Here is a 25,009-nt window from a genome sequence, read left to right as displayed (position 1 = left end):
GGAGGTGGGAAAATGTGAATCATGAAAGAAGTTTCGTACGTGGGCACGTACGTACGTACCAAAGTACGTAGACATTAAAAGCATTTTCTTCTAATTAGATCTGGAAACACGAATCTCGAGATGGAGACAGATATGTGAATCAAAGAGAGAGAGAGATCTAGAGTGTAATGATGCATATCTATCGGGGCATAAGGTTATGGAAAGAAGCCTGACATTTTTGTGTACGGCCACAGAGTCGACATATACTGTGCGACTGTTTTTAACCTTCGTACGTATCGATCCATTCCAAAATCTTATTTCATTCATGTGTTCCAATCAATCAATGCTATATTTACTATCGGAAAGCAGTGATGCTCTTGTTTTTGTTGAATTTATATACCATATGTATGTAGTATATTACTATTTCCTTCGCTAATCGCTATAGTGCTTTGATAAAAGCTAAAAGCATAAATGATGAAATTTTTATGACCAGAAAAATACTCCTTACTCGTTATATTGAACATCGAATGGATCACATTCTTTCATACTAATTGATTTAGAAGATCAATGTTCACACACACTATACTCTTACTATCAAAATGACAAGGATATGTCATAAATGTGAACATAAAATTTGAACAGAGACAAATGTTATAGTATCTAGTAGTATAAATAAGGTGGGGGAAGATACAAATAGAAAAGAAAGAAGAAGAAAAATAATTGAATCAGGCAATGATGATGTAGTAAATTATTTTTTGACAGGACGATATTTTTTATTTGTGTGTAAGAGAAAAAAAATCAAAACGGGGTCCCTTTTTTGGGCACATTTATTATCAAACGAATTCGTGCGGTGGCGGTGGTTATCTCAATTTATTACTTGTACTTTATTTTGTCCCTCCAACACTTTCAATCTCTCTCTATTTTTTTTTAATTAATATTCACCACAGGAAAATAAATGAAATGAATCATCAAGTTTATCTTGTTTACCAGGGTGTACTTGTACCCGAAGATCAGAAACTTGTACTATTTCTTTAGTTTGAGTTGCAGTTGTCGAGCAGAGATGCGGTGTAAGGATGACAATTATGTATATATGAATGAATAGTAACATATTTATTTCGTTTTGAATAGAGAAGAGAACAGCACGACGACGATAGTGAAATCACACTGCTATTTATTAGCATTTGTAATCATGACGATCCTTTTCAACCCAAAAATAAATAATAATCAAATAGTCTATTTTAAGGTGGACGTGGTTATCATAACATAAACACGTTTCGAAGTTGGTTTGTGTAACCGAGTAATGTCTTTGAATTACATCATTATAGACCAAAATTTAATAACGTTTGCAAATGGATATTAATCCGCTTCGTCCACTACAATATCATCAAACCCTTTAGATAACATACTTTTAGTTTTTTTTTTTTTTTTTTTTCACAATTGGTATTTTGATGCGAATATGAATGTACGTACGGCTGATTATAATTGAAAGAAATAATATATATAAAATCATTGATTAGAAAAGAAAAGAAATGTTAAACAAGCTTGGAGGTTAATGCAGGCTCCGGACTGTTTATTTGCGCAAGTAATGAAAAGTAGGTATTTCCCTAATACAGGATTTTTAAATGCGACTTTGGGAGCAAGACCATCTTATGCGTGGAGAAGCATATTGTTTGGGAGAGATCTTCTGATTCAAGGGTTAACTAAAAACATTGGGAATGGGAACTCTTTTAGAGTCTGGCTAGATAATTGGGTTGAAGATGATGGTATGAGACCCCCTTGGAGAAGAAACAATGTCTTCAACCCGGATCTCAGAGTGTCTGACTTGATCGACAGTACTAATCGAACTTGGGACGCAGAAGCTCTGGCTTACCATTTCCTACCGCAGGATATTGAGAGAATCAAAAGTTTAAAACCAGTCCCTGAGATGGAGGATTACTACACTTGGAAGTTCAATAAAAGTGGAGATTTTTCGGTTAAATCGGCTTATTGGTTGGCTTCTCAATCGCTAAATCCATTGATAAGAGAGGAAGCAAATGTGCAACCTTCAACAAATCCGCTAAAAGAACAAGTGTGGGGACTTCAGACAGATCCAAAGATAAAAGTTTTTCTCTGGAAGGTTTTATGTGGGGCTCTACCAGTCGCAGATGCCTTGTGTGGGAGAGGTTTGAGGATAGAAAACCTATGCCAAATCTGTGGTGGAGAAGAAGAAACGATCAATCATGTCTTATTTACTTGTTCTTTATCTCGCCAGTTGTGGGCATTATCCGGGATCCCATCTCCTGAGTTAGGTTTTCACAATGGGTCGGTTTTCTCTAATATTCAATACTTCTTATTGAATATAAAGAACCCTCGATGGCCGGATGAGTTAAAAAAAACCTTCCTTTGGGTGATGTGGAGAATATGGAAGAATCGCAATAAGGTGGCATTTGAAGGCTCGCATTTTTCACCACAAGAAACTATCACTAAAAGTCTGGAAGACTGGAAGGAGTGGGTTGAAGCTCAACAGGATTCTGATGAGGAGGATGAGGTTGAGGACCGAGGGGAAGGGGAAGTCCAAAGAGGAAGAGAATTAGGACAAATGCCCAAGAAACCAGGGTGGAAAAGACCGGTAAGAGAGTGGTTGAAATGTAATATAGGAATCTCTTGGTCGGCTAGAAACCGCTTGTTGGGTTGTGCGTGGGTCCTAAGGAATTTTAATGAAAAAGTCTTGTTGCATAGTAGAAGAGCTATGAATGAGGTCAAGGATAAGCAAGAAGCTCAGCTTAAAGGACTTTTGTGGGCTATAGAAAGTATGAGAAGCCATAGGATAGAAAATGTGGTTTTTGGTTTGCAGGATCAGCTTTTGGTAAAGGTGGTGACAAAGCCTGCTTTATGGCCTTCATTTCGATATCAATCAAATGAGGTGCGGAGAATGAGGGGAAGTTTCAAGGGTAGTACATTCTTTTTGGAAAATTCATTTTCAAACAGAGGAGCTCTTATGATAGCTCAGAGTGTCACTCAGGATTGTAGATTCCAATCGTATGTGGCGTTGGGGCATCCAGAATGGTTGAGGTATTTATTTGCTGAAGATGCAAGACTATCCTCTGATTGAATTTAAGTTTTTAATGGCTGGAGTAGGATAGCCATGTTTTGGTATAGGTAGAATAGAGTATTAACTCTGTCTGTTTGTAGAAACAGAGAGGACACTTTGTGTAAGATGCAGGGTATAACTGATCTTAAGGAGTATAAGTTGTTGTAAAAAGGAAGATGTAACCAATCTTATTAATACAAAACCAGTTGACAAAAAAAAAGAAAAGAAAAGAAATGTTTTAGTGTGTGCGTTGTCTTTGATTGGAACCTCCACCACGCGTGTGAGAGTGTCCTTTGTGGATCTTTCGAAAGCTCTCATAGTCACGACGCTCGACGTTGACGAAATTCACACGTGTGTCTAAACAGTGACACGCGTTAAAGACAAAAACCCACTTCTTAATAAAATAATAGTAATCACATGAGCGAGTGAGTGTGTGAGCCACTATCACCCTAGAACCCTCCGGCTCCACCAGAGAGTCTCACCGATGTTGAGTTGACATAACTCTCTCCTCTCTCTCTCTCTTCACCGTCTTCTATAGACTGTCGGCGGAGTCTTCTTACTTATATATAATTTGAGTCGCAGATTCCGTTATTTTTAATTTAATTTTCCTAATTTTGGACTTGGTTCATTTGATTTAATATATCTATCATGTGAATAAAATATGTAATATCTAAACCAAAAGCTTAGCTGTTGCTCTTACACATTTTTCTGATCAGTCTGAAACTTTTGAATAATAATGATAATTAATTACTTATTTTAGTAACTTCTCTACAGCTTCCATATGACTCCAAAAACCTATGTCGATTCTCTTTTCGATAAAATTCCCATATTATAAAATTCTGTTGTAGTATTACTGTATCCTCTCACTCTTAATTAATGTTTTTAAAAATTACAATCGTCAACTACATTATTTCAGTGGCCTAGCAAATACTGTATCATGTTTTGAAAATGATGTTCATTTGTCATAAGTCTACTATAATTTGCGTTCCAAAGAGTGTAGAAAAGTCGAAAATGAATTCAAACATGTCAACTGATCATGATTTTGTTTGACAACAAGGGGTATAGTCTAGATCAAAATATACTAATCTGAAATCTCTATGATGAACATAAATGTCGAATACATAGTTCCTTCACTAAATATTTTAACGAACTTAGATTATGAATTTATGATAGTAATACTTTTGACATTCAAGTAAGAATCAAATCCAAATAAGAGTGAGTTGACACCATATCTTTTTTACCACCAAGTCGCTACCGTTTGGTTGAGTTTTGGTATTTAAAACCAACAAAAAGCTTTTAAAGAACAAACTTTTAAAACGTTTTTTTTTTCTTTTCGTTTTCTTAATAGTAGGTGAAAAATTAAATTGCTTTATCTAGACGAAAGAGATTCCAAATCTGGGATATTGTTACCTTTCAAAATAAAACCTGAACTTTCGTAGTTGCACGAGCTATGTTTTAATACTATTAAATAAATATTCAGTCCACACAGTCACACACTATATACTATATAGTTACTAACATTAGAAATAAAATATTTTTTTAAGAAAAAAAAAAAAAAAGAAGAGGTGAGGAAGTTGCCCTACATCGGAAAGCTACTCTTCTCCATCTTCTTGACCATTCTGTTCTGTTTCTGTATATAAAAAGCCTCTCAAAACCTCTTCCCCTTTTCATATTCAGTTTCATTTTCTTTAAAGTTTCTCTATGGATTCTCTAGCGATTTCTCCGAGGAAGCTCCGATCAGACCTCTACTCATACTCTTACCAAGATGACTCCAACTCCAACACACCTCTCGTCATCTCTGTTCTCTCTTCTCTGATCGAGCGGACTTTAGCTAGGAACGAGAGAATCAGCCGGAGCTACGGTGGTTTTGGTAAGACACGTGTCTTTGATTGCCGGGAGATTCCTGATATGACTATTCAATCTTACCTTGAGAGGATTTTTCGGTATACAAAAGCCGGTCCATCGGTTTACGTCGTGGCTTATGTATACATTGACCGGTTCTGTCAGAATAACCAAGGTTTCAGAATCAGTCTTACCAATGTACATCGTCTCCTCATCACAACTATCATGATCGCTTCCAAATACGTCGAAGATATGTAAGTTTATTATTACCTCTCCAATAACAAAATTTTTGTATGAAAATCCTCTGTTTTTGTTTGTGAACTCATCTTGATTTGTCTTTGTTTCTTCTTACAGGAATTACAGAAACTCATACTTTGCGAAAGTAGGAGGATTAGAGACAGAAGATTTGAACAATTTGGAGATAGAGTTCTTGTTCTTGATGGGATTTAAGTTGCATGTAAATGTGAGTGTGTTCGAGAGTTACTGTAGTCACCTTGAGAGAGAAGTTAGTATTGGAGGAGGTTATCAGATTGAGAAGGCATTACGTTGCGCTGAGGAAATCAAATCTAGACAAACTGTTCAAGATCCTAAACTCCATCAATTTTCTCGAATCTTGTTGTAGTCAAGAAGAACAAGAACTATTACTCTGTTTCGTAAATCTTTTTTTTGTCTTTTTGCTTTTGAGAAGGGCCTTTGACTTTTTGATTACCTTGTCGGTTGGGTTTTTTTGCAATGTAAAATGTAAATAGAGAGAAAAATATATATATTAGAGATTGCTGTTGTATGTATTTTGTGTATCAGCAATGTAGATTCTATGTATCTGTTGAATTTTAAGAAAAAATGGTTTTTATTTGCAAAAAAATCTTTGTTAATCTGTTCTTTTGTCATCTACTACTTTCTTAGACATGTGAACTATTAAAACTGGTTTAGACAAAACAAAATCATTGGTTTATAGAGATACTCAAATCCATTGATTAAGATTTATGCCCGCGATTGTGAAACCTCAGAAAATACTTGTCATGCATTAGATTTGTTAAGATTGTTGGTAATCTTTAGGGTCATGTTCAACTCATAATTAGTCATCAATCAAACAAATTGATTAATAAAGAAAAATATTATTTGCATGGAGTGACACTTTCGAAAATTTTGTTACCAGAATACGTATATGTAGTTTTCTAGAAAAGACACAATGTTGATACTAACTATTACTAACAAAGAAGACACAAGAAGGCTCTCTCGTTAATTTAAGATAATATTTTTTTCATTAAACCATAAACTTAATCCAAATTCTTAACTTTAATTAGCAACCCCCAGGACCTCCAAAGAACACAGAAGTGGTCCAAGGTTCACCATCACCACTCGCAAAAATTTTTGCATTATAACATTTTGGTTGATCCGCGTAAACCTTCGCACCGACTGGTTTGGTAAGTCTCCATAAACCATCCCTCACGTTAATGGCATTGACAAAAGCCGCTCTTCCGTACCCTTCTTGTGCAAAACTCCCACTTCCCATAGGTGGGCTCTTCTCACCAATTGGGCTATAGACTTCTCCTCCCCATGATGCATATGATGCTACCTGAGCTAAGCCTTGTGCTGTAAACAATTCTTTAGGCCAGTAACCGATTGCCTCTTTCTCGTAAAATAGCAACCAGTTTTGTGAACGTGGATCCTGTTTACAGTATTAATGTTAAATAAAAGCTTGATTTAGGACTGCTGAAAATATAACAAGATAATTAAGATGATGCCTTTTTAAAAAAAGAAAAACGTTATACCCGGCTTATCTTGACATCTATGTAATACTGCCTGTGATCTCGAAGAGAAAAGGCATCAACGTAAGTACCAAGTGGATTTGTTCGGCTAGTTTGGACAAAACCAGGACAATGCATATCGAAACATCCTCTCTTCTTGAAACCATCTGCCTGTACAATGTTCATATATGAAAAGTGTTTGACAAAAAATCACTTTTCAAAACATATTTAACTAAACAAACCCAACAAATTTGAACAACCAACTTACTGTCCAGTATGTATAGAAGCGAGTGGAGGTATTCCGAGCTGGGTTGACCTGAGAGTTTTCGTTGACATAAGCAAAAATCTTCTAATTGTGAAAATGAAACAGTTGTCACATTTTAAGTAGAGAGAAATGTCACTTAATTTCGAACCTGCCAACCGGCCTGGATACTATTGTACTGTCTGGAGACCAAAACGCGTGCTTGACTAAATTGTCCAGGTGACACACTAAGATTCCATGCGTTTATTTGTCCACTTGCTTCAGAAACTTGGCCTCTGTATCCTAGCCCTGCAGACTAAGTAAGTGGTAAAAGGAATGAAGTAAGGATCACACCAACATTTGGATCATGCATATATATAAATTATAAAGGGTAGCTTAAAAGGACTTACATGATGACCATTTGGGCGTATACCATTGGTTTGGGGACTCAGACTTCCGAATCCAGTGGATTTCAATTTGTGTGCGCTAAGGAGATCTTGCTTTGTAATTCTCTTGACAATCACTGTCCCGTGTGGGCACTCAAATCGAATAGGAGCATTCTTTCTTTTCGAAACCAAATTTGGGACCTTCTACATAAATACATGGTTTTTGTGGTTCACATGTGTCAACATACATACCAACCCAAATACATTATATTCACATATGTGTTATATTAAAAGATAATAGTAAAACCTGAATGGTGTGATTCTTCAGCAAAGGGTGATCAAAGGCAAGCTGCTTCTTAATGTCCACGCAGTCAAAGATATCACCACGGCCTGTCTGGTTTAAAAGAACAGACAAAAAAAAAAGTATGAGTATCTTTATCGAGAACCTAAATAAATCCTGGAATGAGGCATGAAATCATAGAAACATGTCAGAGTTAATAGTTAAAATCACGAAGAAGAATACACACAACATGATACCAAAAAAAAAAAGAATACACACAAACACATGCACAACATCACACGATGTATATATTTGCAGAAAGAGAACTGAATTACTGTGAAACTCTTAATTGCAGGTTTGTTTATAGCTTTAAGTTGCTTCTCAATCTCCTCCAGACCATATTCTTCTCCGAATATTTTACCATTCTTTGGTGCTGCATCTGCAACTATCGTAAAAAACCCTATTAACAGAGTCAGTACGAAAAACACAAGTGAGGTGGCTGCCATTTTATGTTTTCAGTAATTTCACAGCAATGCTTTTTTTTTTTTTGGCCTGCTGAAATATGCATTTGAGAAAAGGTAAATGTGGTCGTATATATATAGATATTTCATTGAGTGTCAAAGAAGAAAACAAAGTTAATAAAATCAAAGAAAATTATATCAATGAAGTGAATTTCAGTCAACAAAATCAAAACTAAAGAAAAAGGTCAAGTCAACGAAACTAATTTCAGCATTAATATATCAAAGATTTTTAAAACTGTCAAATAAGGAAACAGAGTCTGTTAACAAAGAAAAAAAGTATCTGCTTATACATGAGAGTTTTGTATCCGTACTTTTGTTTTTATCACACTATTTTTCAAAAGTATTAATTAGCAACTATTTTATTATATTATAGAATACATACATGAAAATAAATGAAATATGTATTATGTTTTAGCAAATATTTTGCTTATGTTCTGCTTTGTTTTTGCTTATTTGTTGTGAATTTATGTTTTCATATCAAAAAGGTTAATTAGGTGTTTGATTAGATGCAAATTTATGTTGATGCAATGAGATGCTGCAACAACCCCTTGTGTTTGTTTGTCTTCTCTCCACTAACTCGAAATCAAAATCAAAATCCAATTATCCAAATATGGTAAATCTAAATCCAATTATCCAGTTATGCGCAAATATGGTAAATTTAGAGACATTAATTATTTGATCTATAATCTAGATGTTAAAACGGCTTTTCTCGGATGGGGAGTTTCATTAGGCTCTGCGACTACGGTTGCTTCTGTTGGCTTTTGTTTCATCACCAAACATATAAGAAAGACCAGGAAAGTGATCAGAAGAAGCACAACGCTGATTCCAAAAGTCAATCCTATGATCAGAGCACTTGTATCTTTCTTCTTATCTGAGAAAAGTTCCCATGTCCAAATGTTTTTAATATCAGTCTCAGTGACTACTGCTTATATATAGAGATAGATATAAATCATAAAACAAGAGAAAAGAAGACTCACCAGGAAGGCGGAGATCAGCCTTTGCCAATCTAATGTATATATCCTGACCGCCTTCGGGGTAAAGTCTGACATCGTCTAAGCTTCCCGTCCAAAACACACAGCCAAACCCACGCCACTAGACTGGATTATGGTAATAGCAAATAAATGCTTAGCATTTGCAGTCTTTCAAACATGTGACTCGGCAATCTTTAAATTTCAGACCTTGGATGGCAAGCCACTTACGCAACGACTTTGGGTGGAAGCCTCTGAAGCAGTTGCAGACTGGAAAAGTCAATTAATCGCAAAAGCCGTTACTCCCACATTCGTTGAAGTCATCGCACTGCTCCTTTGGCATATACCAGACCAATCCCCAATCTTTAGCAGTTTGAATCCATCGGTATTGCTGCAACAAGCCCTTGTGGCTTAGACTCAACTTAGAGGAGATGTAGGAGCTGCTTGTGTTTGAGTATGTAGCCATCTTTTTGTTGTCCAATCGCATTTCTGGAACACCATATCCATTTCAAAGAGGGCCACGGTAGATGGGCGTTTCTCTGTAGTAGATTATAGCCTCAAGGAGACCTCTTCCTCTAAGTTGACGGAGTTGGTGGACGACATGTTTGAGATCAACGAAACTAATTTCAGCATTCATATATCAAAGATTTTTAAAACTGTCAAATAAGGAAACAGAGTTTGTTAACAAAGAAAAAATATAATTTTACTTATTGATTAGTGGAGTACACTAGACCAATATCTGCTTATACATGAGAGTTTTGTATCCGTACTTTTGTTTTTATCACACTATTTTTCAAAAGTAATAATTAGCAACTATTTTATTATATTATAGAATACATGAAAATAAATTAAATATGTATTATGTTTTAAGCAAAGTAAACATATATTTTGCTTATGTTCTGCTTTGTTTTTGCTTATTTGTTATGAATTTATGTTTTCATATCAAAAAGGTTAATTAGGTGTTGATTAGATGCAAATTTATGTTGATGCAATGATCGATGCTGCAATAACCCCTTGTGTTTGTTTGTCTTCTCTCCACTAACTCAAAATCCAATTATCCAAATATGGTAAATCTAAATCCAATTATCCAGTTATGCGCAAATATGGTAAATCCAGAGATCTTAATCATTTGATCTATAATCCTTCAGTTTCGTTTGATCTCAATCTTATCTTCTCTAACTTTCAGTTTCGTTTCCACCTTTATCTCTTGTCTTAACAAATATTGATCCATGTTAAAAAAAAACCTTACCATTAATAGTATACTAGTACGTATATATTAATATAAATTCTACAACTTTGACAAGTGAAAATTTAACGGTATTTTTATTATTATAGATAGATAATTTTAATAATAGTGGTAATATGAAGAATAGTGAAATCCACATTTCATATTATCTTCCTCCTTTTTAATTTAAGTAAATCGTCATGACGAGCCTGATTCAGGCCAAGATTTACATTACACATCTGCGATTATTTTTCAAATACGTTAAAGAACATTTTACATGCATATTTTGAACCGTGCGATTAAGATTCAACGACCAAGCAAACCACCATTAACGGCTACATTATCGTACAAATTTCACCATCAACATAATTCCAAATGACCTTGATTTAGGGGGAAAAGAATAATTAATATCGCAATACGACACCATATGACTCAGCCTCGTGAACCATGGGTCTAACTGTTAACCGTCACATTGGACCCCTTACAAGTAAAACCAAAAAAAATAAAAATAGGAAAGACTTCACGTGTCTTTATAGTTACTTACTTTTTAGACAAAGTGACACATGGATTAAAACAGTTGGGCGCAAATAGAGTCTTTCACGGGATTCGATCAATCTAATAATAATTACAATTACTAGTATAAGTACGTAGCACAAGTCATCCTCATTAGCTACTTATTATTATCATCGCAATGGCAGTTCTTGTCATAGTACGATATTACATGATCGTGAACTTGCTCTTTGCTCTAACTTGTCTTCTCTTAAACTTAACTCATTGCTTTAGCCCCAAGAAACTCAACGTTTTAGCCGTCACGACCAGCAATTCTGATTGGTCTATCGCCGGAGCTACATGGTATGGCGACCCCAACGGATACGGAAGCGACGGTATATACATGTTTGATGTCAATTACATCTCTAGATAAATAAGCACACGTAACTAGCGATATATTTAATATAATTACTAACCAAAGTATATTAATTATTATGAAGGTGGGGCTTGTGGTTATGGAACTGCTGTAGCACAACCTCCGTTTTCGAAAATGGTATCAGCCGGAGGTACTTCGTTGTTCAAGTCAGGGAAAGGGTGTGGCGCATGTTACCAGGTTTCGTACTAATTAGAATGAATTAAGCAGAAGAGATTTGAAATACATATATGCAAGATTAGCTTATATACTCATATCTGTACGTACAGATAAAATGCACTTCGAAATCGGAGTGCTCGAAGAATCCGGTTACGGTAGTGATTACAGACGAGTGTCCTGGATGCGTTACAGAGTCGGTCCATTTCGATTTGAGTGGTACAGCGTTTGGTGCCATGGCAGTTTCTGGTCAGAGTAGCCAGCTTCGCGGTGCCGGCGTTTTGGAGATTCTTTACAGAAAGTATGTATCTAAAGACTAAAGGATTTCACATTATTAACAAATTATATTTTAAGAAAATTCTATTTTATATGTAATAGTAATTACTAAGATTTAAATATTTGATGCGTGTGCTCGTAGAGTTGAGTGCAACTATGTTGGGAAAACGGTGACGTTTCAAGTGGATGAAGGTTCAAACGCTAACTACTTCGCGGCTTTGGTTGAGTATGAAGACGGAGACGGCGAAATTGGCCGAGTCGAACTCAAACAAGCTCTAGATTCTGACACGTGGATATCTATGAGCCACTTATGGGGAGCCGTGTGGAAGCTGGACGTGTCGTCACCTTTGCGGGCACCGCTGTCTCTTCGAGTGACTTCTCTGGACTCCGGCGAGACTGTTGTGGCTACCGATGTCATTCCGGCCGGCTGGAAACCCGGTGCCAAGTACAAATCGAACGTGAACTTTCAAGTGTAGCCGCTGGAACTAAAATTACTTGTATATCTAGAGTATAAATGATATATCGCTAAATAAATAATTAAAATGATATATCTCTTACTTGAATGTTCTATCCCGTATGTATGGACCATATGGTGACACAATAATACCTTATTTTTAGTGGAAGATGTATGTTTATTTCATATTAGTATCAGATTTAACTTGTTTCAGTGTTTCATACTTCTAATAGTATGAGATTTCTTGTTCTGATATGTACGACTGTATGAGGGTTTGTAGTTTACATTCATTCATATCATACAGTCAATAGTTAGATGAAAAAGGGTATATACAGTATTCGCTTTTTATGCTTTAAGAGGTTACCAATCTTCAAACATCATAATAAATCACTATAATATGACCTGGGTTGAATTTTCTTGTTTGTTTATTTAGTAATTTTGATTCAAAACATCATATATGTAATTATTTTATTTGTTAGTTTTTTTTTTATGGAATACTATGCCATAAAATTATATGCTGAATATAACTTATGAAAATAACATATATTTTGTAAGATCTATTCTAGTAGATCAAGACTTTTACCACGGCATACATCGAGTTAAGCTGTGTGATAATTTTTGTTTGTTAATTTTATTTGATTTGTTTAGTGTTTAAAATTGTATATTGTATTTTGATTGTTAATTCTGTGACTTAACCATAGTATACCGCATATTAATTTTAGAACTAAATATGTAACGCATGTTTGTCAAAATCATCTTGACCGAGAAAGCATACCAAAAAAAAATTATTTTAAACTTTAATTTAATCTGATAAATCATATTTCTTGAACTTTTAACTCGTGTTCTACCAAGAAATCATATTTTTTGGAATTCTTTCATATTATGGTGACATATTATTGACCCGTGCTATAACAAATCAAATAAGAATGTTTATAACTTGTAACTTTTTGATCTATCATATATTTATGATATTCTTAAAAATATCAAATTAAAATAATTTAAAATATTTCAAATTAAATTATTAAAAATTTTATTATAGTATAGAAAATTATACAATTCAACAAAATAAAGATATGAAATTGAATTTAAATATTCACATTTTTGACCCGTTACTCAGTCAAAATTTAATTGAATAGATATTTTTTAAAGAATAATATTACTAAAACTTGAATATTCAGTCAAACTTGAATATTACTAAAACTTGAATATTTTATATTTTTTCCAAACTTTTTTTTTTTATGAATATGGTGTATTTCGATGAATGGAGATGTCAATGATTTATACTAAAAGTTTGGAAGGATGTTAACTAAGATCTTATTTTGTTTGCTTAATCGGAAATCATCTTTAAGCGTGATTAATTTCTGAGAATTTATTATATATATTTTTTAAACTTGTCTAACAGTATATATGGCTAACAGTATATGAATTTTAAAGATTTTATTTCCTTAAGTTTTATCATTCTTTGGGATATTCTCTTTATGTGTATCTCGGTATAATTAAGAAAGCCAACGCATATAACGTATTTTGTAACCAACTAATGAATCAAATAATAATTATAACTATTATATAGTATACCAAAAAGAAGTTGTATACTTCTAAAATATTGAATAGGGGATACATTATTTTTGTATGCTTAATTATATTATTATTATTTACCAAAACTTTTAGTCAATTGTCAAACACTCAAACTTAATAAGATACTTCATATATATCAGTTTTAGAAAATAGCAGTTTTAGAAAATTGACATATATAACCAATGTAATTATAATTTATATGAGGATTTATTTATTTGTGGACCCAAAATATGATGTTATTTATTTACGAAAAAATCTATAAGAAGTTAATAAATTATATTCAAAATCTTTGACATAGATTATAATTTGAACTTGACCGCCAAATTTTCCTTAACATAAGTTTTTTCTTCAATGCATATCTTACTCTCTTCATTTCAAATTTACTCTCCCTTAAACTAGAGAGCTTGACTTCCATATATACCAAGATTCACTTATAACTATCTTGCCACTATATATACAATTCCCTTAAACATTAAACGTACTCGTGAGCGTATTCCACAAAACCCAATATAAAAATCTTCGTCATCTGACGATTTATTCACTTATACTATATTTTGTTTATACAAAACAAAGTAGCTGGATCAATGGCATCATCGCATAAATATTTCGCTCTGGCTCTTTTCGCAGTCTCAATAAAGTTTTGTTATTGCCAAAATGAGACTATAGATGCTGGTGGATGGGGGACCGCCGGTGTTACTTGGTACGGTGAACCTGAAGGCGCCGGTAGTACCGGTATGTTATAATATTATATATATATATATATATATATATCATAATCTTACATATTTGTTAAAGCGCTAAAATACATAATTTTTTAGAGTAGTAATTCCTTTGAACATGATGCTTATATATATATATATATGTAGGAGGAGCTTGTGGGTACGGTTCCGCGGTTGCTAATCCACCGTTATACGCGATGGTTTCAGCCGGAGGCCCTTCACTGTTCAACAGTGGATCAGGATGTGGAGCATGTTATCGGGTTCGTATGAATATATATAGGACAAGATCAATAGTAATGTATGTTTCATAGAATTAATGTATTTTCTTGCCCAAGAAAAAAAGAAAAAGAATTAGTGTCTTTCTTGCTGGCTGAATTAATATTTTTAAGGTAACTTATAAGTCTAGAATGAACATTAAGTTATTTGGTTGTGGTCAGATTGCATTTGTTTAGGAAAAAAGAAAATTATATATGAAAGTCTGAGTGTATATGATATGGTTACAACAAGATTTTATCTTTTAACGACTATATTGTAAATGTCAACATTTTCTTTATTATATAGATTGTGTGCAGCGCCAGAGGGAATCCAGCATGCTCGGGGAGACCAATAACGGTGACGATAACCGACGAGTGTCCCGGTTGCTCCTCCGAAGCAGCCCACTTTGATCTTAGCGGCAGAGCCATGGGTGCCTTAGCCAAACCTGGCCAAGCCTATCAACTTCGATCCGCTGGTGTTCTACGTGTTTACTACAGACGGTACTTACTTACTCATTGAAAATTATATATAATTTTCATGTCTTTGAAAAAAAAAATTATATTAAATATTAATTGATTTTACAAGGAAAAACTCATAAATCAACAATAACTATTTTTAACGTTTATTGTTATTTTAAATAAAAATTTATTCAATTAAAATATTTCTCATATCTAAGTAATTTGTTATTACTTCTTACCAATACAAATTGTGATTTTTTGTTTTCTTAATTATCAGCACGAAGTGTTTATATCGAGGAACTAACATAGCTTTCCGAATGGACGCTGGGGCAAATCCATACTACATTGCATTTGTTGTCGAGTATGAAGATGGCGATGGAGATTTGGCCTACGTTGAGATTCAACCGGCCGGGGGAAACTTCATGCCCATGCAAGAAATGAGGTCTGCTGTATGGAAGATCAACTCCGGAAGTGCTCTAAGTGGTCCATTCAACATCAGACTTACCTCTCGTGAGTCTCATAAAGTAGTCGTTGCTTATAATGTTATTCCGGCATATTGGAAGCCCGACGAAACTTACCGTTCAATTGTTAACTTTCATTAGAATTTTATTTGTCATTTTGTAATTCAACACTTTTTTCTAGTCAGAAAACAATATGGAAAACTTATAATATAAAGTAATGGATAATAAAAAGATATTTGACTTATCAATATCAGATCATAATATTTTACCTGCCTTTGAATAATTATGCTGGTATTTTTTTAAAAGAGTAATTATCAACTTGGTTAAGTGGTACTTACGAAGACCAAATCCATCAACTTATTATCTCTGCATAGTGCATACTGAAAAAGCATGAATGCAAAACTAGAATTGATTTGTTCCAAATTCCAAATAATCTCAAGATTATATCCCAATTTGAATCCTAATTCTACATTAGAAAAAAAAAACATAAGTAAATAAATTGATACACGTTAGACCCTTTGCCATTAAAATTATAAGAAATTGGTATTGTATATATAGACTAGATATAAATCCAACCTCTGCCAGACTTCACTTCCCATATACAAACAGATACATCAGTTCGAATCAAACAATGATAAAATTTTAAGAGATAATTAGCCTATTCAATTTAAGTGATCAAAGTCGTATAATGCTCTCTATCACTAAGAGCATCTTTACTGGTGTTGCTCAATGGGTTGCTCAGTATTTTTGTGGTTCAAAAATAAATCAAAAACCTTTAAATATGACCATTTAACATAGAACCGTTGCTGTAGGAGGGATCGGAAGCAACCCGGAAGCAACCCATAAAAGTCATACGTGTCAAGCTCTGGTTGGGTAATGAGAAAATAGAAAAGACAAATTTTTTTTTTCCCATTTTCTTCTTCTTTTTTGCGACTCTCTCTCTCTCACTCTCTTGACGGAAATAGGCGATTCTCTTCCCTTGAATCGATTGATTTTTGACACCAATTTTACACTTTCCCCTCTTTGAGTTGTTTCGTCGTCTTCAGCTCTTCATTGGCCGTTGTACTTTCCAGTGACAAGAAAGAGAGAGTTCGAAGAGAGAGAGCGAGACAGATCCTCATCGTCTTGGTTCTTGTTTCTTCCTCGATCTCTCGATCTTCTCCTCTGATTTAAGGTAAATAAACCATCTTCTTCTCTACTCTTTTCTCTAATTTCTCTATGCTCTGTTTTTTTGCTGCAACAAACAAAAAAACTTCTCTGTTTTGACTTAAACAATTGTGTGTTGGGTTCTTTAGTAGAAGGGAAATTTTGCTTAGGTTCTAAGTGGATTACTTTAATTAGTTTAGTATTAAATATATGATTAGTTTATATTTGAGCAACTTAATAGAGTTGCTGGAGTAAAGATGGTCTAATGGGCCTATATATCAAAGGACGTTTCTCATGCAAGTTGAAAAGCATCGAATGTAACCAAAAGAAATAAATTTCAAACGAATATTGTAAATGAAACTCGTAATAACGTATTTGGATGACAAGAGAAAGACTCGTAACATCGAATGCTCACGCCGCTTTTCAGGCTATTTGGAGAACCGGCCATACTTGTCACTCCATTGACAACTTTTAGAAATTTAATTTTTTTTTTCCATTTTAGTTGACTTATATCTTCACTCAATTAAATATTTATGAAAATAATAAAATAACAACATATGAGCGTACGTAATCTCTATATTGCAATTATGTTTTAAGTTAAATTTTACGCCTCTTGTTAGTAGTTGACTTCATGAAGAGTATTGCTTAGTTCAATTTATATTCATCGACCAAATTGATAAACCTAAATGTATATAAAAGAGAAGCTACCACCATCTAAGGATGTAAGATGCTGACAATAAATAAGTAACACAAATGCTTGCATATACTACTACTTAGTTAACAAGAAAAATATTAATTTGAAGGTGTAATGAGACGAGTCAACGGGAGGAATTAAAGGAGTTGTGAGTTTTTTTTTGGCCCTTTAAAGAGAGAGAGTGGCGTATAGTAAGTGGTTTGGCACCACCATTAAGTCATGCCATTGAAGAATAATCTTAACTTTACACTTTGCGTAGACGAATTGCTTCCACAAATTTGGTTTCCAAATTTCAGTGAGGAAAAGAATAAAAAGTCTTTGTGTGTTGTTAAATTACCTTCCTACGTAAGTGTTCTTTGAATGCATTTGTAACCGACAAAATTGTGGAACGTTGAACTTTTAATTAATTTGTGATCCGACTTATTACTAATTGTTGTTATAACTATAAGTAAGACTCAAACTCCTATTGGTTGCACTAATGGATGATTGAATCTTGGAATGATCAGGTTCGATGAATTGAAAAATATCACATGATCGTTGTGCGTTGTTAATACAGTAGTGTTATGAAAGAAGAAGAAATTAAAAGTGCGATGATGGTTAGGTTCGTATTAAACCAGAGACATCAATATATTAGTGTGGCCCTTTTTTTTTGGTCCGTTACTCGTAGTATGTAAACAAGTAAAAAAAAAAAAAAAAGACAATTAAGCTCATATGTCGTCTAATCAAATCCGTGTAATCTTTCAACTTATGTCTATCTTAAACAAGAACGTGTGACAGTGTTATATTGATAAAGGGAATTTATGGATTCTCTTGACTTTTTCTTATTGTTTAAATATCTAACTTGGAAAGATCCAAAATCAAAGGAGAAAATCCACTAAACACATTTTTTTTTTTTGGTTGCATTCTCCATTAATCGTATTATTCGAGTGAAGATTAATGGACTTCTTAAACTAAGATTTAGAGATAATCAAATGTTGTTAAGTAAGCCGGCTTTTAACTTAGCTGAGGAGAAGATGATACCGTCACACTGACAGTTGGCGAAACCTCAACTTTTATTTTTAGTATTTTGTTTTAGAGAGATAAAGTTACTGGTTGGTGATGGATGAGTCATGAAACCGTCGTTTTGAAATAACTACGTGGCTGTCACAAACTGAATCAAAACAAAAAAATGTTAACATTCTCCCCCCCCCCCCCCCCCCCCCCTCATATTTGGACAACGCTTTGTAGTTTGTTCTTTGTTCTCCGACTCGTCGTTACAACCAAACAAAAAAGAAGAAGGAAATACCGAACATACCCTTGTAGAGGTTAAAGGTAAAGTAATTATTTTTGGCGTATGTGAAGTTAAAAGCACATCCCAAAATAGATAAAACTAAGCTGCGTTGCTTCTGATATTTCGTTTCGGAGGTGTTTTAAAATAGAACTTTTTGCTATTTTTACTCCTATTGATCATAAGAAGGGTATTTTCGGAAATTCAAAGTAACTTTTTTTTTTTTTTTTTTTATCTGTAGTTAGCAGAAACGGGCAAAGCTCGCATGTTACATTGTCCTCTGTTTCATGGCAAAACGCTTTAATTAGAGATTATTATTTTCAAACAAAGAAACAAATATTTACTCTTTCCTTTTTTCCGTTTCAAAAGAATTTTATAAATATAGCAGAGAGAGATAGAGAAAATAAAAAATAAAAAATTAAGTTTAATAGTTGTTTTATTTTGCTCTCTTCGTCTTCTTCTTTCTTTAGTTCGTTGGTTGCATTGCAGAAGAAGAATGCTTTTTGTCACCTACTCTCTCTTTTTTGTAGTCTCTCTCTAGTCTTTTCTCTTTGAAGATATAAACCCACAAAACAGCTCTCTTTCTCTCTTTGTCTCTCTCTTGTGTTTAAGTATCGTCGTTGTTGAAGATGGAGAGATACAAGTGTAGATTTTGCTTCAAGAGCTTTGTCAATGGAAGAGCTTTAGGTGGTCATATGAGATCTCACATGCTTACTCTTTCTGAAAAACCTCAACTTTACGAGTTAATAAGTTGTGAGCAACAACAAGAAGAGGAGCGGCCGAGTCAACTCAGTGACGACGATACAGAGTCGGATGATGCTTCTTCTTCGTCTGATCATTTAAAGAGGAATCGTAGTAGTACTCATGATGATGGATTGGAGTTTGATTTTGCGGAAGACGACGACGACGACGTTGAAAGCGAAACCGAGTCTTCGAAGATTAATAACCCAACTCGGCGACGATCTAAACGGACTCGGAAACTTGGATCGTTCGATTTCGACGACTTTAAGAAGCTTGAAACAGAGCATCACAATCACAGCTCAGCTTCTGATACAACGACAGAGGAAGATCTCGCCTTTTGTCTTATTATGCTATCTAGAGACAAATGGAAGCAACACAACAAGAAGAAGAAGACGACAAAGACACGTGTTGAAGAAGAAGAAGGTGACGAGACAGATCATGAATGCGAAGATTACAAATCGAGCAAGAACAGAGGAGGAGGAGGAGGAAGAGGTAGATTCAAGTGTGAGACTTGTGGTAAAGAGTTTAAATCGTATCAAGCATTAGGAGGACATAGAGCAAGCCACAAGAAGAACAAATTAGCATGCACGACGAAAACAGAGCAAGCTAAAACAGAGTATGTTCATGGAGTTGGAGTCATTACGGAGAAGAGAGTTCATGAATGTCCGATCTGTTTTAGGGTTTTCACTTCAGGACAAGCACTTGGAGGTCATAAGAGATCTCACGGAAGCAGTATTGGAACAGGAAGATTGAATGTAAATCGAATTGTTCGAATCCATAACGAAGAAGAAGTAACGATGAAACAGGGGACGATTGATCTTAATCTTCCTGCACCTAATGAAGAAGATGAAACCTCTTTGGTGTTCGATGAATGGTGATAAAAAAGTAACAGACTTTGCGTGATTCGGTTTGTCAAATTATTATTCTTTGTTGTTTTTGTTTTTTTTTTGTTGTTGGGGGGTTTGATCAAAGGAGGCTACTTTTACATGTTCTAACGCCAAGTTGTTTCTAGTACCTAGTAGCCTCACGTCGTGTTTGGCCTAAATCAGAGAGTGCATTGAATTTTCCTTAGTGGATTTGTGAAGTTTTTTTTTTTTTTTTAAAGGTAATCTAATCACATTGTAACAATTTTAGGTTATTACTGTTTAATTTTAGAAGCTAGAGAGAACTAAAGAGTATCTCTTTCGCCTACTATTATTAGGGGAAAAAAAAAAGTCAAATCTAAAAAGAGAAGAAAATTAAAACTTTATTGTGTTCCTTCTTATTAAGTTTGTATATCATTTTTAGGGCTGGGCAAAATAACCGATAACCAAATAACCGACCGAAACCGAACCGAAAAAAACCAAACCGAACCGAACCGAAATTCTTCAAATACCCGAATGGTTAGTAAAAATCTATATCCAAACTAACTGAAACCGAACCGAACCGAACCGACAATTAAATGGTTAACCGAAATATCCGAAAACCTAGAAGATATCAAATATTATATACTTAATATTATGCAAAACTATAAAATAAACTTAAAATATAAATTATTTCTAGATTCAAAACAATTAAATATTTTAAATAATCAATATATGTAAATGTTATTATTTTGAATTTACAAAGTTAAATACTATTTTGTAAAATTGAATCCATATTTTTCCCTTTTTTGTATTTTTGTTATTGTATATTTGGTTAATTTTGGTTATATTCGGTTAGTTTTGGTTATATTTGGTTTATTTGGTTAATGTTAATATAATTTATGTTAGTTATGGTTATTTATTTAAATAACCAAACCGAAACCGAACCGAAAGAAACCGAACCGAACCGAACCGAAATTTCAAAAATATCCAAATGGTTACTATATTACTATATCCAAAATAACCGAAACCGAATACAACCGAACCGAAACCGAATGGTTAACCGAATGCCCAGGCCTAATCATTTTCACTGTAGAATCAAATTTGGCCCCTTTGGTTTTGGGTTATGTGAGCTACCACACCTACTTAGAATTATTCTTCACGTATACTTTTATTCTTTTCTTATGACTGGAAACAAACTCAATGACTAATGTTTTCATCATAATCACCACTCGAGAATCAATAGATTATCAACAAAGTTTGTGATTCGAGTTGTTGTTGTTGTGATAGTTCAACTAGTCTTATCACGCAATTTGGTGGCTACTTACTAGGAGGAATTACTGTTTACAAATCAGAAGTCATTATGTAAAACTAAAGGCCAACCGAAGTGATGCTGGGCTTATTGCCAAAAATAAATAAATTTAAGACCATTTATATTAGTTTGACAACAAAAAAGAACAATATAGAAATCATTATGGGTCTGTTTGTAAAGTAAGGCCCAATATAGAAATCATTGGCCCAATAATTAGGCGTTTTACTCTTATAAAGAAGAAAAAAATCTGCTCATTAAAATACCAAGAAAAAAAAAAGAGAGAGAGTTACAAATAAATATTACGATAAATGCCATTTTCCCGTATAATTAAGAGCTGATTATACTTTTTGTGTTCTAAATTAAGAAGACTTTGAGTGAACAACAAACTAGCTAGCAACATCATCAAGGAATAGGTATGGGAGAAGAGAGGTGAACAGATCGGAGAACAAGATCGGAATCGGAAAGATTTAGCGGCGGAAGTGAGAATGCACTATAAGTCGAACTTCCTCTTCTCATCTCTCTCATTGTCAACAACGCCGCAACCGTATTCCTAAATATACCTTCTCCCGCTGCTGCCGAAGTCACAGCCGCAGATCTTTCGTAACCTTCCTCAGCCACCTTCGCGGGAAACACCGAGTCCATCGTCGTCTCCCACTCTCTCACTAGTCTTGAAACAAGATCAGTCTTGAAAAAAGGCTGATGAAGAACCTTTTGAATAAACGGCGATCTTATTCCTCCTCCTCTTCTCTTGTCGTACTTCTTTAATATCTTTGCTAATCCTATAGAGACAACATGATCAAGATTTTGAACATTTCAGTAATAAACTTAAGAGCTTCTACTTCAGTTTTAATCTTCTTACCAGTGTAATTGATGTTACTGTAGTTGACAAGAAGAACCATTTCTCCATGGAAATTGACAATATCTTTTCTGATCTCACCAATCTCCAATCTAAACATTTCTTCATTGTCTCCACATTTCTCAACCAATCTCTGTATCCTATATTGCAATTCCTACACATATTGTATAGTATTTCATATTTAATTATATATCCCACTCTATTTAAAAGATTGAGTTCACATGTATTGTTATAATATCTAAAGAAACTTCCACAAAAATACATTTTAAAATTCACCAGATAACACATAATACAAATCTAGGTGGATGATTTCTATATGTCTCACTTTTATAAAATAAAGCATCCTCAGATTGATTTTTCACATTTTATAGTTATAATATTTATCAACCAATAAAAAAATAAGAATTATTTTCTCCTACATTTTTTGAAACACTATATGTAGTTTAGATCAGTTTGACTCGGTAAGCATACCTTGTGGTGGATGATGAAATCTTCTTCTTGTTCCACAAAGAAGGCATTAAACTTGTCGATCTCTGCGTTCAACAAACCAACGAATATAGATTCAGCCGGAGCCGGAGCAGAAGAGATCAGGTTCTTGAGTTCCTTGTAACGGAGAAACTTGTCTCGCCACTCAGGCAACGACTCTTGTATCTGTTCTTTAATCCTCTTTCCAAACTTCATCAAAAATAATACAAACTCAAGTTCTTAATTATATTTTCTATTCAATAAGATAATGAGATTGGAGGAAGAAGAGAGAGGGTAATATAGAGATATATAAATAGTGGTTGTGTAAAAGAATATGAAAGAGGATATGCTTAGCTTTGGCGTGACGATGTGTTGTGTTGTGTGAATGTGGCATGTAATAAAGAGAGATGAATAAAAATTAAAAGGTTATGGGTTTATTGTTTGTTGTTGTTTGATCATGTAGAGAAAAAAAAGAAAAAAGAAGAAGATTAAAAATCCTTTGGTATATTCGGTCTCTAAACTTCTCTTCTCTCTTTGAGTCTTATGTTTGAATATTTTTAATTTTATTTTTGACCGGACCTTTTATGGTATGTTTGGTATATTACATGTGTTTTGTTGATTTCATGCTATCTTTTTATTTATTATTTTATTTCTCAAGGTATAAACTATAGAATTTTAAGTTGATTCCTCGATCAACTTATTTTTATTGATCATTTTAATTACTTGTTGGGAAATGCATGCTGTTGATGTGACTGTGAGAGAGTCGCGTACTCGAGAGACCGTCGTGCATAAAGACAGGAAGAAATTGCCGGGACGTTTTTGTGAGATTAGAGACGAAACTGACGAAATTACCCAGACCCGTGACCAGAATTCAGGGGTAAAATAGTAAAATAACAAGATCTTCGTGGAGTTAAAAAAAAAGTCAATAATAGACAGACAAAAAAAGAGAATTCAAAGATTCCAAGAGAATCAATCAAGCATCTGTTGTTGTTTGGTTTTTGTAGCAACAAAAAGGTTTGGTAGTACAATCCCCATTAAGATGGACTCGTTGTTTCAAGGCCCAAATACAAACAAATCCATCACTAGATAAGTCCATAAAAAAAACTAAACTCCAATGAAATATATATAAGCTTCTATATTTGGGCCTTGAAACAACGAGTAATAAAACAAAACATTGAAATTGCAAGTATTGAAATCAATACCGAAATGGAGACAATGATTTGCAACAAACCATACCGAAATGCATGACAAAGTGTCAAAGTCCAGTCGTTCGTTAATTTTGAAAGAGTAAGAATATAAAATTTGCTTTACCTTTTCTTTCATCAATATTTTTTTTGCACAAAAAAACGAATATATTCAAACAAATAGCCAAAAAAACTGAATTAAATCTTGTGTCTAAAATTTTCTATTGGTCACATGGTATCTCAGCTAAAAAGTTGATAATATCAACTTTATAGGTTTAAAACAAATGCAAATTTCAATATATTCATGTAATATATTGTTGCATTTATAAAAAAATTTGTAATATATTATTGTATTTATAAGAAATTCAAACGATTAATATAATGGCAAAATATGATATATATTTTAAAATAACTATATATATATTTTAATTACTGATATCAATCACTATATAGTGAACACCAGTCGATTAGAGTATTCCATATCTATTTTCACTAACCTACAAATATATTTATATATATCAATTTTATAATAACAAATTTAATTTATTATTTAAATGATTGAACTATACCAGTGGGTTGTGATGACCGTGGAAGAGCTCATTATAAATCTCAATATCAGAGAGCTCCAAGCTAGTGAAACCCAAAAACTTGAAGAACTTTATATAAAAAACATTATATTTTAAAAAATTATTATACATATTTAAAAAAAATCATTATGCCGCAGCACGATTTGATCATTTTTCTTGATCTTTATGGTTAGAGCTGTCAAAATGGGCTGTCCACGTCCATTTTGACCCGTCCAACATTGTCCAATTTGATTATGGACAAATAGCTGTCTGTGTCCATTAACGTCCGGTCCATTAATGACCAAGCTCACTTATGCCCATATTTTTATGGGCTGTCCATGGGCGTCCATTGGACAACAATATAACAAATTTTAATTTGTTAGAAGAAAATCGCCGACAA

General features: G+C 33.8%; 6 protein-coding genes across 6 annotated transcripts; 4 read left to right on the top strand and 2 right to left on the bottom strand.

The window, feature by feature from the left end:
- Nucleotides 1-4,502: 4,502 nt before the first annotated feature.
- Nucleotides 4,503-5,606, top strand: LOC104784824 (cyclin-U2-1-like). Its single transcript, XM_010509911.3, has 2 exons — nucleotides 4,503-5,145; nucleotides 5,246-5,606. Exons 1-2 carry the CDS (start codon nucleotides 4,751-4,753, stop codon nucleotides 5,511-5,513), a joined length of 663 nt encoding a protein of 220 aa, XP_010508213.1. The 5' UTR covers nucleotides 4,503-4,750; the 3' UTR covers nucleotides 5,514-5,606.
- Nucleotides 5,607-6,130: 524 nt separating this feature from the next.
- LOC104784822 (protein neprosin-like) lies at nucleotides 6,131-8,117 on the bottom strand. The gene is made up of 7 exons (XM_010509910.2): nucleotides 7,882-8,117; nucleotides 7,574-7,660; nucleotides 7,291-7,470; nucleotides 7,053-7,196; nucleotides 6,908-6,955; nucleotides 6,664-6,810; nucleotides 6,131-6,560 (listed from the first exon to the last, which is right to left on the bottom strand). The coding sequence occupies exons 1-7, from the start codon at nucleotides 8,050-8,052 to the stop codon at nucleotides 6,192-6,194; spliced, it is 1,146 nt and encodes a 381-aa protein (XP_010508212.2). The 5' UTR covers nucleotides 8,053-8,117; the 3' UTR covers nucleotides 6,131-6,191.
- A 2,792-nt stretch (nucleotides 8,118-10,909) lies between these two features.
- LOC104784821 (putative expansin-B2) lies at nucleotides 10,910-12,237 on the top strand. Its single transcript, XM_010509909.2, has 4 exons — nucleotides 10,910-11,144; nucleotides 11,250-11,362; nucleotides 11,452-11,639; nucleotides 11,757-12,237. Exons 1-4 carry the CDS (start codon nucleotides 10,952-10,954, stop codon nucleotides 12,088-12,090), a joined length of 828 nt encoding a protein of 275 aa, XP_010508211.1. The 5' UTR covers nucleotides 10,910-10,951; the 3' UTR covers nucleotides 12,091-12,237.
- A 1,886-nt stretch (nucleotides 12,238-14,123) lies between these two features.
- LOC104788760 (expansin-B4-like) lies at nucleotides 14,124-15,784 on the top strand. The gene is made up of 4 exons (XM_010514542.2): nucleotides 14,124-14,375; nucleotides 14,510-14,622; nucleotides 14,924-15,117; nucleotides 15,353-15,784. Exons 1-4 carry the CDS (start codon nucleotides 14,228-14,230, stop codon nucleotides 15,675-15,677), a joined length of 780 nt encoding a protein of 259 aa, XP_010512844.1. The 5' UTR covers nucleotides 14,124-14,227; the 3' UTR covers nucleotides 15,678-15,784.
- Nucleotides 15,785-18,855: 3,071 nt separating this feature from the next.
- Nucleotides 18,856-20,512, top strand: LOC104784820 (zinc finger protein ZAT4). The gene has a single exon (XM_010509908.3). The coding sequence runs from the start codon at nucleotides 19,273-19,275 to the stop codon at nucleotides 20,260-20,262; it is 990 nt and encodes a 329-aa protein (XP_010508210.1). The 5' UTR covers nucleotides 18,856-19,272; the 3' UTR covers nucleotides 20,263-20,512.
- A 1,261-nt stretch (nucleotides 20,513-21,773) lies between these two features.
- Nucleotides 21,774-23,286, bottom strand: LOC104784819 (SPX domain-containing protein 3-like). The gene is made up of 3 exons (XM_010509907.2): nucleotides 22,866-23,286; nucleotides 22,398-22,548; nucleotides 21,774-22,317 (listed from the first exon to the last, which is right to left on the bottom strand). Exons 1-3 carry the CDS (start codon nucleotides 23,073-23,075, stop codon nucleotides 21,941-21,943), a joined length of 738 nt encoding a protein of 245 aa, XP_010508209.1. The 5' UTR covers nucleotides 23,076-23,286; the 3' UTR covers nucleotides 21,774-21,940.
- Between the last annotated feature and the right edge of the window lie 1,723 nt (nucleotides 23,287-25,009).

Source organism: Camelina sativa, chromosome 5 (genome assembly GCF_030686135.1).
Source record: "Camelina sativa cultivar CO46 ecotype springtype chromosome 5, ASM3068613v1".
NCBI classification, from domain to species: domain Eukaryota; kingdom Viridiplantae; phylum Streptophyta; class Magnoliopsida; order Brassicales; family Brassicaceae; genus Camelina; species Camelina sativa.
Note: the sequence above shows the minus strand (reverse complement) of the source record. Positions and strands in the feature narration are given on the sequence as shown.